The sequence below is a fragment of the Cheilinus undulatus genome, linkage group 2 (assembly GCF_018320785.1).
Source record: "Cheilinus undulatus linkage group 2, ASM1832078v1, whole genome shotgun sequence".
NCBI lineage: Eukaryota > Metazoa > Chordata > Actinopteri > Labriformes > Labridae > Cheilinus > Cheilinus undulatus.
This window is the reverse complement of record NC_054866.1, coordinates 1,327,199-1,348,863: the sequence shown is the minus strand read 5'-3', so window position 1 is coordinate 1,348,863 and position 21,665 is coordinate 1,327,199. Positions and strand designations below refer to the sequence as shown.

Sequence of the window (21,665 nt, the reverse complement as noted above, 5' to 3'; positions counted from 1 at the left end):
CCCAGTTTTCTCCATTTGTGGATAATGGCTCTCACTGTGGTTGGCTGGAGTCCCAAAGCCTTAGAATCATCTTTATAACCCTTTCCAGACTGACGGATGTCAGTGACTTTGTTTCTCATCTGTTCTTGAATTTCTCTAGATGGCGCTATGATGTGTTGCTTTCTGAGATTGTCTACTTCACTTTGTCACAGGTTCTGTTTAAGGGGTTTCTGGATTCACCAAGGTGTGCCTGGGTGTGGCTACTGAAACTGAGCTCAACTTTCACAAAAATTAAAAAGACATTTGCAGTGAGCTCTTGAAAATGACTAAATGTAAATGTGTAATGTAATGACTAAATGTAAATGTAAATGTGACCCTTATTTATCTGAACAAAGCAGCCATCCCCAAATGGTGGCCTGCGGGCCACTTCCGGCCCACCAGCAGGTGTCATCTGGCCCGCGAGATATTTGGGGAAAAAAGATGGAATTTTAAAATATATATTGATTTTTAATTTTTACCCTCTTAGGTGTTTAAAATACAAATTTTCAGTCATTTATCATGATCTTTCTATAATTATAGCAAGGAAAGGTTGAACTCTCTTTAGAGCAGGGAGGAGCATCATTAAAAAATGCACGGCAGACTGCTTCATCACCTCAGCTCTGCAAACATGCTGCACAAAAAGAGGCTGATACAGTCTGTATGACTTTTAAGACTGAAGGAGAGGGATTTGTTTCGTCTAATCTAATATTTATTCTGTTTTTGAAGATGAAGAACTTAACCATCATTGAGTCCAGCCCTGCCTGCACCTCTGACTAGTTTTCTACATCTCAAACCATAGCGAAATTCAGAGGATTTTACCTTGTAAACCCAAACTTCTCTCCCTGTGGGGGATTAAATCAGCTGCTCTCAGGATAGCGAACACTTTCCCTGCGTAACAGTCCATCAGCCACAAATGCAGACATATATCTCACTTTGGTGATTCAGTTCAATGTCAGCTTGATTTAATCCCTCATTATAAAGAATCTGTAATGCTAAACTAATATCAACTACATTTATTTACATACAATTTAAATTTCTGTCAACAAGACGTGCAATTATGGTCTTGATCAGGGCTGTCCAATTTGGGGCCCCACGAGCTATTATTGTTGGCCTGCTGCCCATGTTCGAATTTTTTTTTTCCCAATTATTATTAATTTCCCACTGCCAGCAGTCTAAATATTTCTTTCAATATTTATTTATTGTTGCACTTCCTCTCCTGACCACAAATTAGCATTGTGTTACATTGGGGGTAGGGTGGTGCTGTTGAGTAATTTCATGCTGTGAAACACGGTAAAGAATAGTGTTAATCATTTTCAAAATTACTTTGTATGAGTTATTATTTTGCACAATTATGCTATAGGCATATTTAATTTCATGCACTGCAACACATATGTTTAGTTTTGGCCCGCAACCCTGATTCATTTTTGGCCCTTCACTGAAAAGAATTTGGGCACCACTGATCTTTATCATTAACGTTTAAATGGGACATAGTTTCCAGCTGAACTAAATGACTACAGACCAATTGCCCTTACCTCACACATCATGAAAACTCTGGAGCGGCTGATTCTACGTCTACTGAGGCTTGAGGTCAAAGACAAACTCGATGCCCTGCAGTTTGCATACAAAGAACACATTGGAGTGGACGATGCCATCCTCTTCATGCTTCACCGTGCCCTGTCTCATCTGGAGGAACCTGGAGTTTATGTGAGAATCATGTTCTTTGATTTTTTAAACGCATTCAACTCCATCCAACCCACCATACTCAAAGACAAGCTCACAGAGACGGGAGTGGATCCTCTCTGTGTTTCTTGGATCACAGATTACCTGACATGAAGGCCACAGTTTGTCAGGCTGGGGAACTGTGTTTCTGGGACATTAATGAGCAGTACAGGAGCTCCACAGGGAACAGTCCTGGCTCCATTCCTGTTCACACTGTATACATCAGACTTCAAATACAGCACTGAGTCCTGCCACATCCACAAATACTCTGATGACACTGCTATGGTGGCATGTATCAGAAATGGGCAAGAAGCTGAATACAGGGATCTGATAAGTGCCTTCAGTGACTGGAGTCACAAAAACTGCCTCCTACTCAACACCTCAAAGACAAAGGAAATGATCATAGATTTCTGCAGATCCAAACCCCCTCTTCAGCCAGTGAACACTTGTGGCATGGACATCGAGGTGGTGACATCAGAAGACTCTGATCAATAGACATCTGCAGTAAGATGCTGCAGATGTTTTATCAGTCTGTGGTGGCAAATGTTCTGCTTTATGCTGCAGTCTGCTGGGGAGGCAGTGTAAAACACAAGGATGCAAGGCGTCTGAACAAACTGGTGAAGAAAGCTGGCTCTGTGGTCAGAATCAAGCTGAACTCATTGGAGGATGAGGTGGAGAGACGCGCACTGAGCAAGGTGGAGGCCATTCTGAGGAACATGCATCATCCACTTCATATCTCCCTCAGCGAGCAAAGAAACAACGGTGGTGGACGGCTCCTATCCCTGCGCTGCAGGACAGGAAGATTTAGAAAATCTTTCATACCATCAGCAATAAGACTTTATAATTCTACAGTAAACAGATGAGACTCCAGTCAAATGAATTTCCCTTCGGGGATGAATAAAGTTATTGTATTGTTCATAAATCCTATGCATATTTGACTCCAGGTCTCGTCAAAAAATGTCTCATAACAAGAAAACTAATTGTTTATAACTGAAAATGTATTCCTAAGCTGGACACAGGCTGTCCTATGACATGAGAGGTCGCCATTTTTGGTCTTGGTGCAGTGCTCACAGACATAATTACGCACAGAGATGCGCTTCATGGCCCGCCGGCAGTCGAGTGGTTAAGGCGCATGCCGGGGCGGCCCGGGCTCGAATCCGGCCCGTGGCACTATTTCCTGCATGTCTCTCCCCGCTCTCTCCCCTGTTTCCGACTCTATCCACTGTCCTATCAAATAAAGGCAAAAAAGGCCAAAAATAAATCTTTAAAAAAAAAAAAAAAAAAGAGAGATGCGCCACCTCATGACGTGCACAGGGATGTCAGGGGGACTCAGAGAGAATGGACATGCAGAAGAACATGACGTGCTTATAAATCAAGTCTTCACTCAGATGAGGATTTATAGCTCTTTGAGCAGTAATAGCGTAGCAGTAAGGCAAACATCGCAGCAGGATCCTCCTCTCTCTCTCCCTCTGGACTCTGCACTAATCCCAGGTCGGGTGAAATAATCTCAGGGTCAGATCAGATATTGTGGACAATAATTGGGGAACCCTGGAATAAAGGAAAGTAATAGAAGGAGGGACAGATGATAGATCAGAGCCCTGACTAAAACAAAGAGATAACAAGAACTCACATGGATTGTGTAAGTGGGAAAATCTACATTAAAAAAGAAAAACTGAAAAAATGATGAACGGTTTGTCGAACTCTTCTTCTTGTTATGCAGAGAAAAGCAAGTAGACTATTTGCTTTTGTAGAGCACTGCACCTTTCATCAGCCACACTCATTCTTTTGAACTCCTGCAGCTGAATGCCTTCCATTGTTTTTCCCTGTTGCACCCGGTCCAGTGCATTGTCTTTACTGTGTGAGGCGAGCCATGTCTAAGCTTGCTTCTCTCTTGATTCAGAGTACAGTATCTACCACCAGCATAGGCACAGATTTCTATGCGTGTTGAGCCACCTTCTTCTGTTTAATGTTGTCTTGCAGAACCAGGGATGAGAGGGTGGCTTTTTATGTGCAGTGTCAGTGTTCAGTCCTTTGCTGGGCTGACATAGAATCACTCACCTTGAATGAAAAGGAGGAGAATGAAGAATAATCTTATAATATCTGCCCCATTTTCACAAAACATTGATCAACAAATCATAAAGATGCATAGTAAGAAATCAAAATAAAACAAACAAGCTGCAGGCCAAAACAGCGCTTCATATCCTGGTACCAGTTCATAAGTAAGAATACCAACCACTAAATCAATATTATGCCACCATGACCCCAGACCAAATTTAGCTTCTTTCCTCATACTTTTTCATCATACTAGCTTTAATATTTGTTTCAAACAGAATGTTTGACTTAGACTCTTTGGTTTCTCTGTCCAGATTGTTCCATAAACTGATTCCTTTCACAGAAACACAGTGTTCCATCAGTTGGGTTCTAAACCAGGTTTTTTAAAGATCTCTGTTCCAACTTTTTCTCTTTTCTCCAATCTTTGTTGGATGTTGGCTTCATACAGAATTTGCAGAATACTGTAATCAACTAATTCATGAAATTTCAACAGTTTTAACAGAATAAATAACGGATTTGATAATCCCTATATTGACTTTCACTGACAATTCTTACAGCTCTTTTTGTAAAATAAAAATTGACTGAATAAATGTTTTACAAACACTACCCCAAACTTCAACATAGTTGGTCAGATATGGAACAAATAATGAATTATTAAAAGGTATAGTGCTTTATTATCATATGAACCCTTTAGATATGAATGAATCTTATATTATACTTTATATAATATTTTATAATATAAAAATAATAATGTATAAATAATTAATAATAAACAATTTAACAATAATAAAACATATTCAAATAAAATGTGTGTGTATATATATATATATATAGTCTAACGATAATAAATAATAAAATAATATATAATTTTTTAATATTTAATATATTTTATATAATGAATGAAGCTTTTAGATATTTTCCCTTTTAAGTCGTCTATATAATTTCCAGTTCAGCTTTTCATCAATCATAAAACCTAAAAATGTAGTTTCCTCTACTCTATGGATTTCAATACCCTGTAGGTACATTGAATCATTTATTTACCTGAAAAATCATAATAAGTGCGTGTGCTTCAACTTTGCAACCGATAGCCCAGTATAAGGCCTTAGTGAGGTGAAAAGTTTCTGTAGTAATCCAGGACCGAGAGTCAGTATCAGTTCGGATAGGGATGTTAAAGGGATATTTCTGTGTTTATGAAGTGGGGTTGTATACAGTAATCGTAGTGGCATTATCCTCCAGTGGTTTTAGTGTGCATTGCTCCTTTAAGCAGATCGTGCTGGAGGTTTCAGGGAGGAAGTTAGGCCATGCAGTTTCTCCACGTAAATATCTATTACTGTGGTCACTTTGTCAGATTAGACCAGCCAGAGGCATGTCAGACCATGCAGATCTCAGTGTTCTTTCTGGCTGGTTTGTGCCTTAGTTTTCCCTGTGTTCTTCTTCGTCATGGCTAGCATGCCTGTTGAGCTGGCTTTGTAGTTAATAATTGGCTTTCTCATTCTTTTCCTGTGGGTAGGGGGTGTCAGCTCATATGGGACTACAGTAGCTCTGTTCTGAGTGCCTGGGTATTTTGAATTGCACAACTGAGTGCTGAGAGGGGATCACACTTTTGAAGCTGCCATAGAGGTCCAAAAGGAATGTGCATCAATTTGCACACTAACTGTACACTGAGACGGGGTCTCCATATTCCCTGAAAAAACTAAAAATATTTTTCAAATGACACCGTTTTGTTTCTCAGTTAACCCTTTTTTGCCAGTTTATACCAATTTTTCATCCTAATTTCCACCCTTATTTATGCCCATTTTTAACTCAAAATTGCCACTTCCAACCCATTTCTGCAACTTTTAAAATCCAATTTCACCACCCTTTCCAACACTTTTTGACCATTTTTAACCAATTTTAGCAATTTTTAATCCATTTTAATTCTTTTCTTTTTTAACAAAAGGGATTTACATTTTTTAAATAGGCTATTTACTACACTCATGATTAAAACAATATTTGTTTCTTTGATGAGAGTGATTATTGCATTATTGCGTAGTGGGTCATAGTAATTTGCTCAGTGCATTGTGTTTCATCAAGCATGAAGGGAAAAGAAATGAAACACTTAAGTGTATTCCAGATTCCTGTCAGTTGAAAAAAAGAGTAGAAACACAGTTTTGATTTGTTCAAATCTTGCCTCATGGAGCAAAAAATCCAGGACTAAGATTTTAAAGTTTGTACTGGTAAAAAAAAACAAACAAACAAAAAAAAACAAAAAAACAGGACGTACAAAAGCATCAAAATGGTCATAATGCAAGGAGAAGCCAAGTAAGAGCTTTAAAGATTGCAGTAGATATTTTTGGGGGGGTAGAGTAAATGTATTTTCTCCCAACTGAAAACCTTTTTTTCTCACTTAAAATGCTTTAAAGCAATATTTCAGTAAACACATCTGATTATGCTTCCGTGTTGTGTGGTCAGATGGGTGAGTCTGGATCTGGCGGATGCTGAGGAAACATTACTTGCCTGACTGTACTGTGCTACTGTGAAGTTTGGTGGAGGAGGGATAATGGTTTGGGCTGTTCTCCAGGTTTGGCCCCTTATCTCCAGTGAAGGCCAATCTTAATGCTTCAGCACACCAAGACATTCTGGACAATGCTACGCTTCCAACTTTGTGGCAACAGTTTGTGGAAGGCCTTCTTCTATCCCAACATAACTGTGCCCCGGAGCACAGAGAAGGACAAGAAAAAAATGGTTGGATGAGTTTGATGTGGAAGAACTTGACTGGCCCACACAGAGCCCTGACCTCAACTCCAGACACGTTTACGAGCCAGGCCCTCTTGCCTGACATCAATGCCTGACCTCACAAGTGCTCTACAGAAAGCAGCAAAAGTGAGACCAACTCCAGTTGTTCAGTTAGTCCTGTGTCACCTCAGAGGGTCTAGCCCCATCATCCCAGACAGACTACATGCCTGAAGGCTCAGGAAGGATCATGCTGATACCACTTCACATGACCCATAATCTCCACCACAAAAACACAACTATTCCTGGTGCGAAAAATGACTTCATAAACTTAGGCCCCCAGATGACATTATTCCTCCTCATCCAAACCTACTGACTGGGTTGAACTGCTCCATCTCTCCTTGCCTGTCTTTCACAGATTCAGTCCCTGCACTCCCAGCTCTGTAAGCTGAGAAACTGTTGACCTCCCTACGAACCTCCTACATCCCCTTTCTACTGGATAAACTCTAATTTCAGTCCTCGCTGTTCAGCTTCTGCTCATTCATCTGTACATGTAATTTATGCGCTTCCCCCACAGAATCGTCCAAGGGAACTGTCAGTCCTATTAAATATGCTGTCTGCTGACTTGCAGACCATAACACTATGTCAGGCCTCAGGTTAGGTCAAGCTTTCTCCTATGCCCTCAAATATTCCACCTAAATCCACCCCCAGTCTGTGGTGGCAGCATTTCCCTGGGAGAATGAAAATATTGTCAGGGAAGTATCCTACAACCTACCTCACCCATGCTTTTGAGCCCCCCTTTTCTGTCTGTGCTTGCATCAAATGTTTCCACCAGGATTCTGCTGGATTTCTGTACCACTTAAAATTTTTCATACCTATTGACACACATTTCCACAGACTTTGTCAGTGCTTTGCCTCCATCTGAAGGATGGAGCTACACTACTCAGCATTATAGACCAGTTTTCCAAGTCCTGCATGTTGACCCCTCCCCAAACTTCCCTCCTCTACAGAGACTGCTGACCTCCTTGTGCTTTAGGTGTTCTGTTCTGGCACTGAGGTCTGCAGTTCTCATCCCAAGTGAAGAAAGCTCTCTGCCATGCCTCTAGAGCCACTTTTTCACAGCACACTTACGATGCCTTACCTGCAGTATTTACACACGTAGACAAAACTGTGTGTACAAAAACTGTTAATGAAAGAAAAACCCACAATGGTCACAGAAATAACTTGAGTCTGACAAAAGTGATAATAAATAAAAATTCAGTGAAAATTAACCAGTGAAAATCAGACATTGCTTCTGAACTGTGGTTCAACAGAATTATTTAAAAAAAAAAAAACCCATCAAACAGGCCTGGACAAAAATGATGGTACCCCTAGAAAAGATGTAAAATAATGTGACCATAGGGACATGTTCAACCAAGGAGTGTCCTCTAATTAGCATCACAGGTGTCTACAAACTTGTAATCAGTCAGTCGGCCTATTTAAAGGGTGACAAGTAGTCACTGTGCTGTTTGGTGACATGGTGTGTACCACACTAAACATGGACCAGAGGAAGCCAAGGAGAGAGTTGTCTCAGGAGATTAGAAAGAAAATGATAGACAAGCATGTTAAAGGTAAAGGCTATAAGACCATCTCCAAGCAGCTTGATGTTCCTGGGACTACAGTTGCACATATTCAGAAATTTAAGATCCACGGGATCGTAGCCAACCTCCCTGGACGTGGCCACAGGAGGAAAATTGATGACAAATCGAAGAGACGGATAATAGGAATGGTAACAAAAGAGCCCAGAACAACCTCCAAAGACATTAAAGGTCAACTCCAAGGTCAAGGTACATCAGTGTCAGATCGCACCAGCTGTCCTTGTTTGAGCCAAAGTGGACTTCGTGGGAGACGACCAAGGAGGACACCACTGCTGAAAACAAATCATAAAAAAGCCAGACTGGAATTTGCCATACTGCATGTTGACCAGCCACAAAGCTTCTGGGAGAATGTCCTATGGACAGACCAGACAAAACTGGAACTTTTTGGCGAGGCACATCAGCTCTATGTTCACAGACGCAAAAATGAAGCATACCAAGAAAAGAACACTGTCCCTACTGTGAAACATGGAGGAGGCTCTGTTATGTTCTGGGGCTGCTTTGCTGCATCTGGCACAGGGTGTCTTGTTACGTTGCAGGTACTGCTTCTCTAGTCCTCCCTCTGTCCCCTCCTCTGCCCAAACTCCCCAGCTCCACATGTGCCTACCCTGCATGAGAGCAAATCGTTTGCTGTTCCCCTGGCCTAAGGCCACACCACAGAAGATGAGGAATGATTCCCCCATCTCTAAGTCTGCCTTTAAGTTGATCTTTTTTTCTAATCTCCCTTTTTCTCCCTCACTTTCAAAAACCCAACCCCTGACAGCCTCTTGTGCCCACATTCCTGCAGCACTGCATACCCAGGCAGTGAAATGGGACACAGGTGGAGAGAAGAGAAGTCCTGTTTGAAGCTGGCTTCCCTTCAGTGATAGATGAGAAGCCCACACCCTAAACCCCCCCATGTCCTCCCTGCTTTGGATAGCAGTATGAAAACATGGGACTACAGGAAGACAGCTGCTGAGGAGCAAAGAGAAATGACCACTGTAAGATGTCATTTCTGAAGGGTCTTTACACTTTCTGAGGTGTAATGGAATATCAGCTGTCAGGTTCATGTGAGTTTGTCTTAGAAGTCAGCATAATTCATCATAAAAGAAAAGTCGGCAAGAATAATTATTCAGATTATTCTGTTTGTTTTAGAATAAATACAAAGACTGTGGTCCACTTGTGTAAGATAGTAATCAGTCAGTCTGCCTGTTTAAAGGGTAAAAGTAGTCGCTGTGTATCGTGGTGTGTACCACACTGAGCATGGAGCACAGAAAGCTAAGGAGACAGTTGTCCCAGGAGATTAGACACAATGTTAGACAAGCATGTTAAAGGTAAAGACTATTAGACCATCTCCAAGCAGCTTGACCTGACTATACAGTTGACCATATTATTCAGAAGTTTAAGGTCCATGGGACTGTAGTCAACCTCCCTGGACCAAGAGACAGATAAAAGTTAGGGAAACCAAAGAGCCCAGAACAACTTCCACAGAGATTAGAGGTCAACTCCAAGGTTATGGTTCATCAGTGTCAGAACCGTAGACTGTAGAAAGAATTGGACAACCTGTAGGATATCAGCTGCCTGCTTACAATAGGCGAACTCAAACAGCTCTTGAAGCCAATCCATGGTGGCCTCTAAATTGAAATCGCTGTCTCAGTTGCACAGTTGCATGGTTACTGCAATAGCTAATTTCCAACTCTTGTCACTTGTTGGGCCTTTGAGTAACCTTGCAAAGCAGATGAATACTCCCGTTTCCTTGTTTCTCACGGGTGATTCCATTGGTTAGAAAGTGACAGGACCATCAGCTTTGAGGGCAGTACTTTCAGGCACAGCAGATTTGTGACATAAACAAGCAGCAACAAGAGGCCGATGCAATTATGGTGGAAGAGATTAACGTGGATGCTGCTAAAGCACCAGTTTTATCAGAACTTGAGGACATTTCTTCATCAACAAAGAACAAAGAACAGCAGTGAGTTGTTTTCTTTTCAAAAACCACAAAAGTCAAGTACTGACATGTCTACAGTTGCCATGGTTCATGTTATTCCTCGGTAGCTGCGCACGCACACCTCAGTTGTGGCTTCATCATGTGTTTTGTTGCGCTGATTGGCCCATAAAGATGTGACAGACAGAACATCCAGTCACACTCCCAGTGAAACAAATCCATCAGGCGTGTCAGGTTAGCCTTTGAGTAAACCGTTTATAAAATGTACAACCTTTAACTGCATAAGAAGGTATAAGAGTTTACAGAGTAAAAGGACAACAAAAGACATAACCACAGAAAAAACAAATGAAATTCTATAAACCAGTTCAGATATGAAATTAAAAACATAATCTAAGAATGATTACAGCTCTGGTTTCCAAACAGATTGACAGATGGTCCAGTGGTTTAAGATGTGCACCATGTATGCGGGCAGCCCGGGTTAGAATCTGGCCTGTGGCCCTTTGCCGCATGTCTCTCCCCTCTCTCATCACTGTTCCTGAGTCTATCCACTGTCCTCCACTATCTAATAAAGGTATTTAAAAGGCACCAAAATGAAAATCTTAAAAAGCTATCTTTCAATCAAATTAGACCAACAGTCAGTGTGCAGTGAGGTTTGTCCTAAATATAATCAAAACAATCGTGGTACACAAAAATTCATGAGGGCACATGAAGACATTAGCTAATACCAGTGTTTGTTTTTTTTTAACCAGGCTGTAAACCATGTTATTTCTTGTATAAAAACAGCTTTTTAACATGTGTTGTGTTTAGGACTTCAGGTGTTTCTGCAGCCAGCCTCAAGTGGACACTCATGGTATTGCAGGATTTTTGCACTCCCACATTGGCTTCATTTTTCATGACACGAGGTTGCCGCTTGGTCAGAACACACCAGTCGCTGTTTGAGCCATGAGGACCTTATGGAAGATGACTGAGGAAGACTCAGCTGTTGAAAGCAAATCATCAGAAAGCCAGCCTGGAATTTGCCAAAATGCATATTGACAAGCCACATGAGCTCACAGACACAGAAATGAAGCCTGCAAAGAAAAGAACACCGTAGCTACTGTGAGACATGGAGGAGGCTCTGTTATGTTCTGTGTCTGCTTTGCTGCATCTGGCACAGGGAGTCTTGAATCTGTGCAGGTCCAATAAAATCTTAAAACTATCAGAGCATTCTGGAGTCAAATGTGCTGCCGTGTCAGAAAGCCTGCTCTCAGTCTCAGGTAATGTGTCCTCCAACAGAATAATGAGCCCAAACACAGAGCTAAAAGCAGCCAAGAACGGTTACGAACCAATGACTGAAGAGGCCTTTCTTTGATCCCTGATCTAAATCCTACTGAACATCTGTGGAACGGGCTGAAACATGCAGCCTGGAGAAGGAACCCTTCAATCTGAGACAGCTGGAGCAGTTTGATCACCAGGAGAGGGCCAAAATACCTGGGACAGGTGCAGAAGTCTCACTGAGAGTGACAGAAATCGTTTGATTGCAGTGATTGCCTCAAAAGGTTGCGCAACAAAATACGAGGTTAAGGGTACCATTGTTTTTGCCCAGGCCTGTTTCATTAGTTTATTTGTTAAAATCATTCAAAAGCAATGTCTAATTTTATTAGTTAATTTCGATTTATTATCACTTTTGTCAATTTCAAGTTATTTCAGTGACCATCGTGGGTTTTTCTCTCTTCAGCAGAAGTGTACCAACTATTTTGTCCACGTGTGTATTTGATCTTAAGAGTGTAATTTAAAATCACACCTTTGAGTGCCTCATTTTTCTTGGACTCTGTCACAGTTTATATCTTGTTTGTCTTGAGTGAATATCTGTAAAGCTTGTTTAGCATAAGAAAAGTCAAACAGTTATCAGAATGCGTGCTTTTTATTCTTTTTTCCTTAATCATTCTCCCCTTACTGGTGTGTTTCCCTTACTTGCTGGCCTCTAAACCAACGGGACTCTGGTTTTGTATGATGAGGGAGTCAAACAAAAGCACAGCTATAAACGTGCTATAATACAACAGTGGGTGTCCTCTAGATCCTTTATCATTCAAATAGCTGGCCTTTCTGGGTCATGCAGTGGAAAGCTGCTCATTCATACTGGGAGTATGGGAGATTATTGCCAGTGTAAGACTGACTCTGGAGGCACACTATTGTTGTCTGATCTCACAGGCCAAAAGCATTCTTAACTCAAGACCCCCAGTAGTCAGCATTCAGGCCCTCTTTTCACCAGCTGCAGATCTCCCCAAACCGCCAACCCCTGCGCTGACCTGGTGTATTTCTCTTGTTAATCCCTCTAGGAATGTGGCTTTGGTTATGGAGAGGATGCCCGATGCGTGCCCTGCCGGAGCAGTCGCTTCAAAGAGGATCGGAGCCTGCAGAAGTGCAAGCCCTGCCTGGACTGTGGACTCATCAACCGCTTCCTGAAGGTCAACTGCTCTACCACCAGTAATGCTGTGTGTGGCGACTGTCTGCCAGGGTGAGAGGACAAGACCAGCAGACAGCTGATTCATTTTTCGATATAGAAAAGTGGCAGAATCCATGATGTTTAACCCCATTATACCTACTATAGTTAACCACATTTGTTTTCATTACAGCATTGTAGTTTTGTGTCTTAAGCAGATATTACAAGAAGACCAGGTTAAGTGGTTTCCAGGACATGGAGTGTATACCCTGTGGGAGTCCTCCGCCGCCTTATGAGCCTCACTGTAAGCCCCCCTTTTCTTTTATTTTAACCCCTTTTTAAAGATGTTGGCCTCTCTGTTATGAGTGGGAGTTCTATGAAAGAAAGCATGGAATAGATAAAACTATGATACCATCCCATAGAGTACTGGATTCAACCTAACTGGAATACGTTTGTTGAGAATGTGACCTCAGAGTAAGAAAACATCTGAAGAAAATGTCCATTCATACTAAAATGTACCTTAGAAAAGAAGTGTCTTCATAGCATTTAGATCAGTGTTACTCAACACATGGCTCTTTTGCATCTTAATCTGAAATATTATTCCCCCAGAAAACTTTTAAAAAAGGAAACTTTGACCTCAGAATTTATCTATTGCAGGTAACATTAATCAGTTTGTTTCCCACGCTTACACAGTAAGCTTTAATTGTCAACCAAATATTTGTCTGTATATTTCCATTGCCCTTATTTGCAATTTTGCCCCTTATTTCTATTTTTTTGCAACTTTAAATCAATTTTTGCTGCTTTTCACCTATTTAGGCTGCCTTTTGCCATTAAATGACACTTTTATCCATTTGTTGCCACTTTTTGCTCATTTTAGTAATTTTTCAGTAATTTTTTTGCTATGTGTTTTTTGCTTTCTGAACATTATTGCCACCTGAAACTCATATTTTTGTCACATTTAACCCATTTTGCCACTTTCTTGACCATTTTTGCCCCTGTAACTGATTTTTTTGGTCAGTTTTCACCCATTTTTGCCCCTTTCTCCCTATTTAAGCCACTTTTTTTTACCAATTGTTTTCCATTGCTGCTTTTTGTCCATGTTAGTGACTTTTCACACATTTTTGCTACCTGTAACCATTTTTTTTTACCAATTTTTGCAAATATCTTCCTCATTTTTGCCTCCTGTTGTCCCTTATTTCCCATTTTTGCCATTTTCTTCTAATTTTTGCCACTTTTTACCTAAGTGTTTTCCATTCAATTCAAATTATGCCCCTTTTTCACCCATATTTGCTACTTTTTTGCCACTGTTTGTCCACCTTTTACTTATTTTTATTTCCACTTTAACCCTTTTTGCCATTTTTCACCACTTAGATTTTGGTTCTTGCAAAGGTACATTTCATCAGTTTGGCTCTTTGGTTGAGCATGGTTGAATAACGCTGATATAGATACACCACTGCACTGACTTTGGTCTTTGAGAAAGGACCGGACCAATCAGCATTGTTTAAGGTGAAGGAAGTGTTGCTGCAGGCGGGGTTTAGCTGTACTGGAGCAGATTAGAATGGCTGCTGTTGATGAAGCGTTATGGTCGAAGTGGCCGGGATACGTTTCGAAATAAGAGAAGAATGACCTCAACACCCTCATCCTCTCTTAATGCGATATTCTTTCTCATACTACATACGTTAGAGCCATAGGGGAAAACACTACCTACTGGGTGAACTCAAGGCCTCATTTTATCTTTCCTTTCCACCCAAATACAACCCCCTGAAACCTCTATAGTGTCTCTGTTGCAGGATTTTGTTTCCTTCACCCTTAAAGTTTGACCCAGTATGCAGTAACTGTCTCCTTATCTCATCTTCCGCTATTAGTTTGAATCAATTTGTCCTTATTGCTCCTGTGCATTAACTAAATACTCTGGACTGTAAACTGTCCACCCTTTAAAATTCTGACTTATCTGATGTTCAGTGCACTACACATGCATCATTTCATGTTGATAAGTGGCATCAGTGGCCCCCAAACACATCTGTCCAGACTCTGCCATCAAGATAAAGAGACAGACATGCCCCCAATCACTGTGAGCAAACAGACTGCACTTTGTCAAAATAGAGCCCTTTGTAAGTAAGTAAGTAAATAAATAAATCTCTACCTTTATTTGTACAGAACCAATTTGTAGCAAGTCTCAAGACCCTTTCCAAAAGAGCAGATCTAGACTGTTTTTCATGTGATTTAAAAGCCCCAAAATGAACCCTTTAGTAACATTTAGCAGAGTAACAGTGGCAAGAGCACGCCTCCATCAGAAACCTGGAGCAGAACCACATCCATAATGATCATCTATCCACCAAAGCTGTGCTGAGGGTGTGAGGGGATAGAGGGATAAAAAAACACAAAGCATCAACTCTGAAAAATAAATGTTTGGCTCACCTTGCCTCTTGTTTATCTTAAAGGGATGTTTCAGTATTTTTGAAGTCAGGTTGTATGAGATTCTTGGTGATGGTTGTGCAGTCAGCCTCCACAGATTTCAGCGAGCGTTAACCCTTTAAACTGTACAAGCTGTGAGCTACAGTCAGCACCGTATGTTGTTGAAGTGAGCTGAAAGAACAGGTTTGAGCTAGAATTAGTGTTTTTATTTCAGATGAAGCACGCAGACGAAACCCTTTTTCACATACACCGAGGCGGGAGAGCACTTAGCTGGTAACTGAAGCTCACATTGCAAAGTAGTGCCAAACACAGAGGCTTTGTGGGTGAAGAATGAAATGCTTTGAGAATTTGCAGTGTGCAGTTAATGTGTTTCTGCCCACTTTAACATAAAATGTGCTAAATCACACTGAGCAACTACACGTGTCTGCAGAGCTGTAGCACAGCTTTCTCAGGCTCATACTGTTCACAGGAGCGAAGAGGAGGCACTACTATCACCAAACACCTCATACCTGACTTAGAAAACACTGAAATATCCCTTTAACCTTGTTTCTTCTGTATGGTTGCAGTGCTGTTGATAATGTGTAGTATTAGCAGTAAGGCTGGTGGTAATAGATTTAACATGCAGGTGTCAGGCTGATGCTGGTAGTTGTAGAAGTTGGAGTCAGCAGAGTTTCAGTATTCCACTTATAAAGTAGATGTTCTGCTTTTCACACAGGCGGTGGGCGTGTGAACCTGGTGCCGCTGCCTTCAGTGGTGACCAGCCCACAAGACATGGTGCTGGCCACCGTCATCTGCAGCGCTCTGGCCACTGTGCTGCTCGCCCTGCTGGTCCTCTGCATCATCTACTGCAAGAGACAGCTACTGGAGGAGAAACCCAGCAGTGAGTCACAATATTTGCTTATACATCTGTCTAAAACAGGGGTTCCCAACCATTTTTCCTTGTAGCCCCCCTAGAAAGACGGGACCCACAAGGACCCATGAGGGAAGAAAAAGAGACACACTGCCGTCAAAAATCAACATAGATTCTAATTTTTTTACTGATAAAACACTGCAACCTCTTCAGCCCACGACCCCAAAAATAAAGGTACCAGAGACTGGGGACCCCCACTGCACCTGAGGGTAGTTGAACACAGCCATGCACATTCAAGAATAGTCATGTGGAGACAAGATTGCTCATAAGGGGGATAAATGGGAGAGCTTTCTGGGGCCCAGCCAAAATGGGGGCTAACAAAATCATGGTCCATTGTAAAGTCTACTCTTATCAAAGAAACAATTGTCTTTCTATTCATCTTAAAAATATAAATCCCTTTTCCTTAAAACAGAATTAATCAGTGTTAATTATGGCAAAAAAGGTGGATAAGGAGGTGAAACTGGATTTTAAAAGTAGCAAGAAATGGGTTAGGAGTGTAAAAAAAAAGTATAAAGTGGAATAAAGTAGAAATGGCAAAAACAGGTTAATGTGGTGAAAACAGGCATATAAAGTGGTAAAAGGGGATAAAAAAAGTGGCTTTAAAGTGGCAAAAAAATAGAAGGAAATTTGGTGAAATAGGATGAAAAACTGATATAAACTGGCAAAAAAGGGTTAGCTGAGGAAGAAATTAGCTGAAATTGGTTAAACTGGCAAAAACGGGCATATCAAAAAGTAAAATGTGGTTAAAATGGGCATAAAAAAGTGGTAAAGAGGGGCTAATAGTGGCAATAACTGGTCAACAGAGCCAACAACAGGCAGAAAGTGGCAAAAACGGGCAGAAAAAAAAAGCAGTGGAAAGGGTTTAAAATGGACAAAATGGGTTTTGGGTGGCAAAAATGTGCTAAAATTGGTGGGAGAAAGTGATGAAAACAGGTTAAAATTTGGCAAAATGGTGTAGTGTAGTGTTACAGTGTAATTTGAAAAATAATTAAAGTTTTTTCAAGGATCTGGAGACCCCCTCTCAGTGTTTTGTGACCCCCAATAGGGTCCTGACCCCAACGTTGAGAAACACTGTTCTAGAGGACCATCAAGTGGACTGACACACTCCGGTAGTGTTCTGGATGTCCTTGCATATTTCTATTTTCCAGTCTGCTCCTTTAGGGGGTTTCGACCAGGAACATTTAAATTCTAGAGCGCCCAGGAGGTTTCGTTTTCTTCACTTCCCTGACAGGTGTGTAAAAATATAAAGGTGTAAATTATAACAGTGTATAAAATTTGGTTTAAGTCCTGGCTTGTGTCTGAGAGGATGATTTAACCAAATACTAAGCTGTTGTTTTGACTGAGTGTTTTCTCTAGTCTTTATTTAAGATGGTTAAATCAGTGACCCAGTGTTATAATGAATGGCCAACTGTCTCTTTCTCCTCAGCTGCCTCTCTGAGGTCTCAGGGTTTCCCTTACAGTGAAGCAGAGTTATCCTGTCTGGACCCATGCTGGCTGCAGGATTATACCCAGAGACCCTGCTGCAGGTGTTATGTGGCCTCCGGACATACCTGTGGTAGGTTGAGGTTCAGACTGAGGAGTGGTGTCTTTAGACGTCGTGTAAAGACGTATGTGTGTGTGTGTGTATACATCCAGGTCCAGTCCATCTGGTTCCATCTCACTGTTGTGGTGAGGGCTGCAGCCTGGACAGCAGGCCCTTCCAGACCCCAGCGGGCCTCAGTGACAGGTGAGGGGTTATGCTTTGGTAGACGGTGGGACAGGGTGAAGACAGAAAACACAGGGAGTTATTCTGACTAATCCAGATCTGCTCAGAGGAAGATGATGTTAGGTACACCTGAACTGGATCAACACTGGACAGCGTTCTTATTTCTGACACCGTAGACAAAAATCCGTAGGATTAGGTATGGCTCTAAAGATTGCCATGATGATGATTGTTCTTTTTAAATGTGCTCTCTCCCTCTAGAAATACAACCCAGGATGAGGAGGCTGCCCCAGTGCCGTTGGGAAGAAATCCAGACTTTCTTTGTGAAGAGTTTGAGAAGATGAATGGTGTTAACAGTCCACCGCTGTGTTTTAGGTGGCCTCAGTGCAACAGTAAGCCGATAGAGAGGCGAAGTGAGGAGGAAGAGGAGAGGGGAGACGAGGATGGGTGCAAACCAAAGAAGTCACCTGCTGAACAGAGCTACCGTGATTCACTTTCTCCTACACAGCACCTGTCGAGTGAGGAAGGTGAGCTGCCCTGGGTTCAGGCTGTGCATGCTGTAATAATATATATAATATATTATATATATATATATATATATATATATAAAATATCTGAACTGGATGTAAGAAATCATGATTTCTGTAAATGCATTAGATAGGATATAGACAATCTATGACCTTTAAGACAGCTGTATCTCCTGATTCTTTATAGCAGGAATGGACAGCAGCCATGCCAGTCTCACTGTCAGGGGGCTTAATGATTACCAACTCTTTATCAGACAATTATAATTACGTCCCCATTCCAAAAAAGTTGGGACGCTGTAAAATGTAAATAAAAACCGAATGCATTATTTGAAAATCTCATAAATACATTTTCTATTCAAAATAGAAAACAAAGAACATATCTGATGTTTTATGTTGACATTTTACCATTTCATGAAAAATATTAGCTTATTTTGATGGCAACACCACCTCTCAAAAAAGTAGGGACGGGGGCACAAAAGGTTGGAAAGTAATTAGTACGAACTAAAAAGAACTGGAGGAGCATTTTGCAACTTATTAGGTCAATAAGCAACAGGTCAGTCACATGACTGGGTATAAAAGGAGCATTTTAGAGAGGAAGAGTCTCTCAGAAGTGAAGCTAGGCAAAGGTTAACCACTCTGTGAAAAACTGTTCAAGTTGAAGCTGGATCGTTCAAAGAAGAAGCCACATGTGACCAGGATCCAGAAACACAGCTGCCTTCTCTAAACCACCTACCACGTCCATCACAACAGCATGGAATTTCCCCTTGTGGGACTAATAAAGGGATATCTTAGCTTATGGCTTCACAGAAGACAAGTCCAGGTCCTGGACTGGCCTGCCTGCAGTCCAGGGGCCTCATGTACAAAGACTTGTGTGGATTTCCTACTGAATCATAGCATACACTCAAGTCCAGAAAACGTACACATAAAAATATCCAGATGTATGAATCTGCGCGTACGCATGAATCCAAGCACATTTCCTTTGTACATCCTAATCAACATGGAATTGAATGCACATGTTGGAGTACCCGACTCCTCCCTGTCCACGTCCCCATTTAAATGCGCAAATCATATTTAAATGAGCCCTGCACCTGAGATTCCTCTCTCTGCTAACCTTGCAAAGCAGATGGATACGCCCATTTCGTAGTTTCTCACTGGTGAATCCATCTTGCAAAGCCCCCATCTGAGCCGTTTGGGCCCGGTTAGAAAGTGACAGGGCCAATCAGCAATGAGGGGCAGTACTTTCAGGCACAGCTGAGTCGTTAAGTTAACAAGCAGAAACTTCACAGAAAGTGAATTGGAGATGCTTCTAACTTCAGTGGAGCAAAAATGTCCTCTTTGGCACACTGTTGGCAAAACTGTAAACGCAAGAGAAGTGAGTGGGAGAGTGTGTGAGGCTGTCAATGCTGTGAGATCAGAGAAGCGCACACATGCTGAATTGAAGAAGTGGTCCGACATCAAGGTGGATGTGAAGTGGAGAACAGCAGCCCACCGCCAAAGTGTGGCCAAAACAGGCAGGGGGGACAGGAGAAGAGGGACTCACCCCGTTTGAACAGAGAGTCTCCACAAAGCGGACAAAGTAAACTGGATTTCCAGTTTCCAGTTGTTAATTTTGTACACTACTTACATGGATCACACACTATGGTTGCAAATTAATGCACAAGTGTGCTGGGGAAAAGGCGAGGCTGATGAAGACATTTCACACTTTACACACGGATTTCACACTTTATGCACGGGGTTATTGACATGAGTATTTTGCACACAGAGGCGGTTAGGGGCTTGTCATAAAGATCTGAAGCTGTACTTTAACCAGCAAAAACATCAAGTCACTAACTTTAACCACTGACTAGTAATGATGCTGTGAAGACGGGATAGTATTTAGGGGCACACATGCTCAATGCGCATCATGGGGATTCATATTCGGACAATTAAACGAATAAATTTATTACCAAGAAGCCCCCCATCATGCACAGTGCCAGCTTGTAGTCTGATCCCAACCATGAAGTTACTCAGAATGTATGAATCGTGCGTTGACCCAGGCCACCTCACCAAAATGTTGGTTAATTGCATTTTGTGCATCACATATTCTCTGTGCATTGATGGAATGAAAATGTTTCCTGTTGACATACTAATTCATCATGTGAAGGCGCTTTAATAGCAATGTGTGTGCAGTTGATAAGTGTGATTACATTTGGAAAACCAGCTCTCGCTGCAAATTGCGCTTTAATGTTAACCTGTTCAGCTGCATTGTATGGGAATTTGGTGGACATGTGGATAATTCCATCCCACATGGCTGGCGTGGCTTGGTTCAGGGTCGACTGGCACTGTCCCGATCGGTCGGCCAGCTCCCTCTGGAATGCCCCGGTTGCTAGGAACCCCAGTGTGGTCAGCACCAGGCAGCGCATGGCTCCTCGCTGTGTTGCGCTTCCGGCCACAGCTCTGCGCACAGTTGCAGGAGGATTGCCCTCGGGAACCTAAAGTGGCTGATGAGCCAGTTGTCATCGTACGCCAGTAAATCGTTTCTGTCTCTGAACACACGTTTTCTTCATATTGCACCATTTCCATTGTCTTCTAATACTGCTAAAGCAGCCATTGTTGTTAACGGTATTTATTTTCACCACTTTGTGCATGCTTTTATATCCACTTGTGTAATTGCAGACACGTGTTTCTTAATTGTTCATGTGTCTCTGATGTGCACATCATGTTTATTTATTATAACAGTTTCCCTGTATCACCTCCAAGTGTCACCAAAGGATCCACAGCTGTAGAAACGTGCGTACGCCAGCCATGAAGTTGGCCTGAGGCACCACACATTTCCACGGTCATTTCACTCTTGATACATCTGAACTTTACCATGAAAAAGAACATACGCCACATTTTTGTGCGTACGCACCCTTTGTACGTGAGGCCCCTGACCTTTCACCAATAGAAAAAATTGGACAAAGACAACCCCGGACTGTTGAGCAGCTACAATCCTTACTGCTTTAAAAATGCTGAATTTTATTAACCAGCGTTTTAGATTGTGCTCTGCAGACCACAAAGAGTGGGTGACGTTAAAAAGAGGTATAGCAGAAGCTTTGTGATGTAGACTAGGCCCTAATGCCGTGAATAAATGTGTCTCTGATCACTGCTTGTCTGTGTTCCTCTTCCTTCTCTTGCCAGGATGATCTGGATTCCTTTGGCCCATGTTCCACCCTTGAATCACACTGGAGTCGGTATCAGCCACAGCCAGAATCCCTATCAGATTAGTCCCACTGACTCCTCCTCCACACAGACCATCAGCAGCCACAGCGCTTCTTTGCCATGCATGCTGCTCAGAGCCCTGAGTCAGAGGACCAACTGAATACGTACCGCTGTGGGACAGTCTAGCCTCGGCGCAAAACACACATTCATAAAGACGGAAAGTGACGGAATAATGTGAGCCTCGCCTCCAAGGTACAATCCAATGAAGATCAAATCTGAAAGAGGAGTTCCTCGGCCTGGAGAATCTCAGAATGTTGAAATACACTTTCTTCACCTGTTCTACACCCTTTCTACACCCTTTCTACACCAGTTCTACACCCTTTCTACACCAGTTCTACACCAGTTCTACATCCTTTCTACACCAGTTCTACACCAGTTCTACACCAGTTCTAC

At 41.9% G+C, this 21,665-nt stretch overlaps 1 protein-coding gene across 2 annotated transcripts in view; it reads left to right on the top strand.

The window, feature by feature from the left end:
- Positions 1-21,540, top strand: part of LOC121515550 (tumor necrosis factor receptor superfamily member 19-like) — a 29,134-nt gene extending 7,594 nt beyond the window's left edge. The window contains exons 4-10 of one of the 2 annotated variants that reach the window (XM_041796385.1): positions 12,375-12,553; positions 12,697-12,782; positions 15,609-15,773; positions 17,230-17,358; positions 17,439-17,529; positions 17,881-18,032; positions 21,192-21,540. In XM_041796385.1, coding sequence (XP_041652319.1) covers positions 12,375-12,553; positions 12,697-12,782; positions 15,609-15,773; positions 17,230-17,358; positions 17,439-17,529; positions 17,881-18,032; positions 21,192-21,196 — 807 coding nt within the window. In that variant the 3' untranslated portion in view covers positions 21,197-21,540. Of the gene's footprint in view, positions 1-12,374; positions 12,554-12,696; positions 12,783-15,608; positions 15,774-17,229; positions 17,359-17,438; positions 17,530-17,766; positions 18,033-21,191 lie in introns of both variants that reach the window. The other variant, XM_041796377.1, reaches the window with a different exon arrangement.
- The last annotated feature ends 125 nt before the right edge of the window (positions 21,541-21,665 follow it).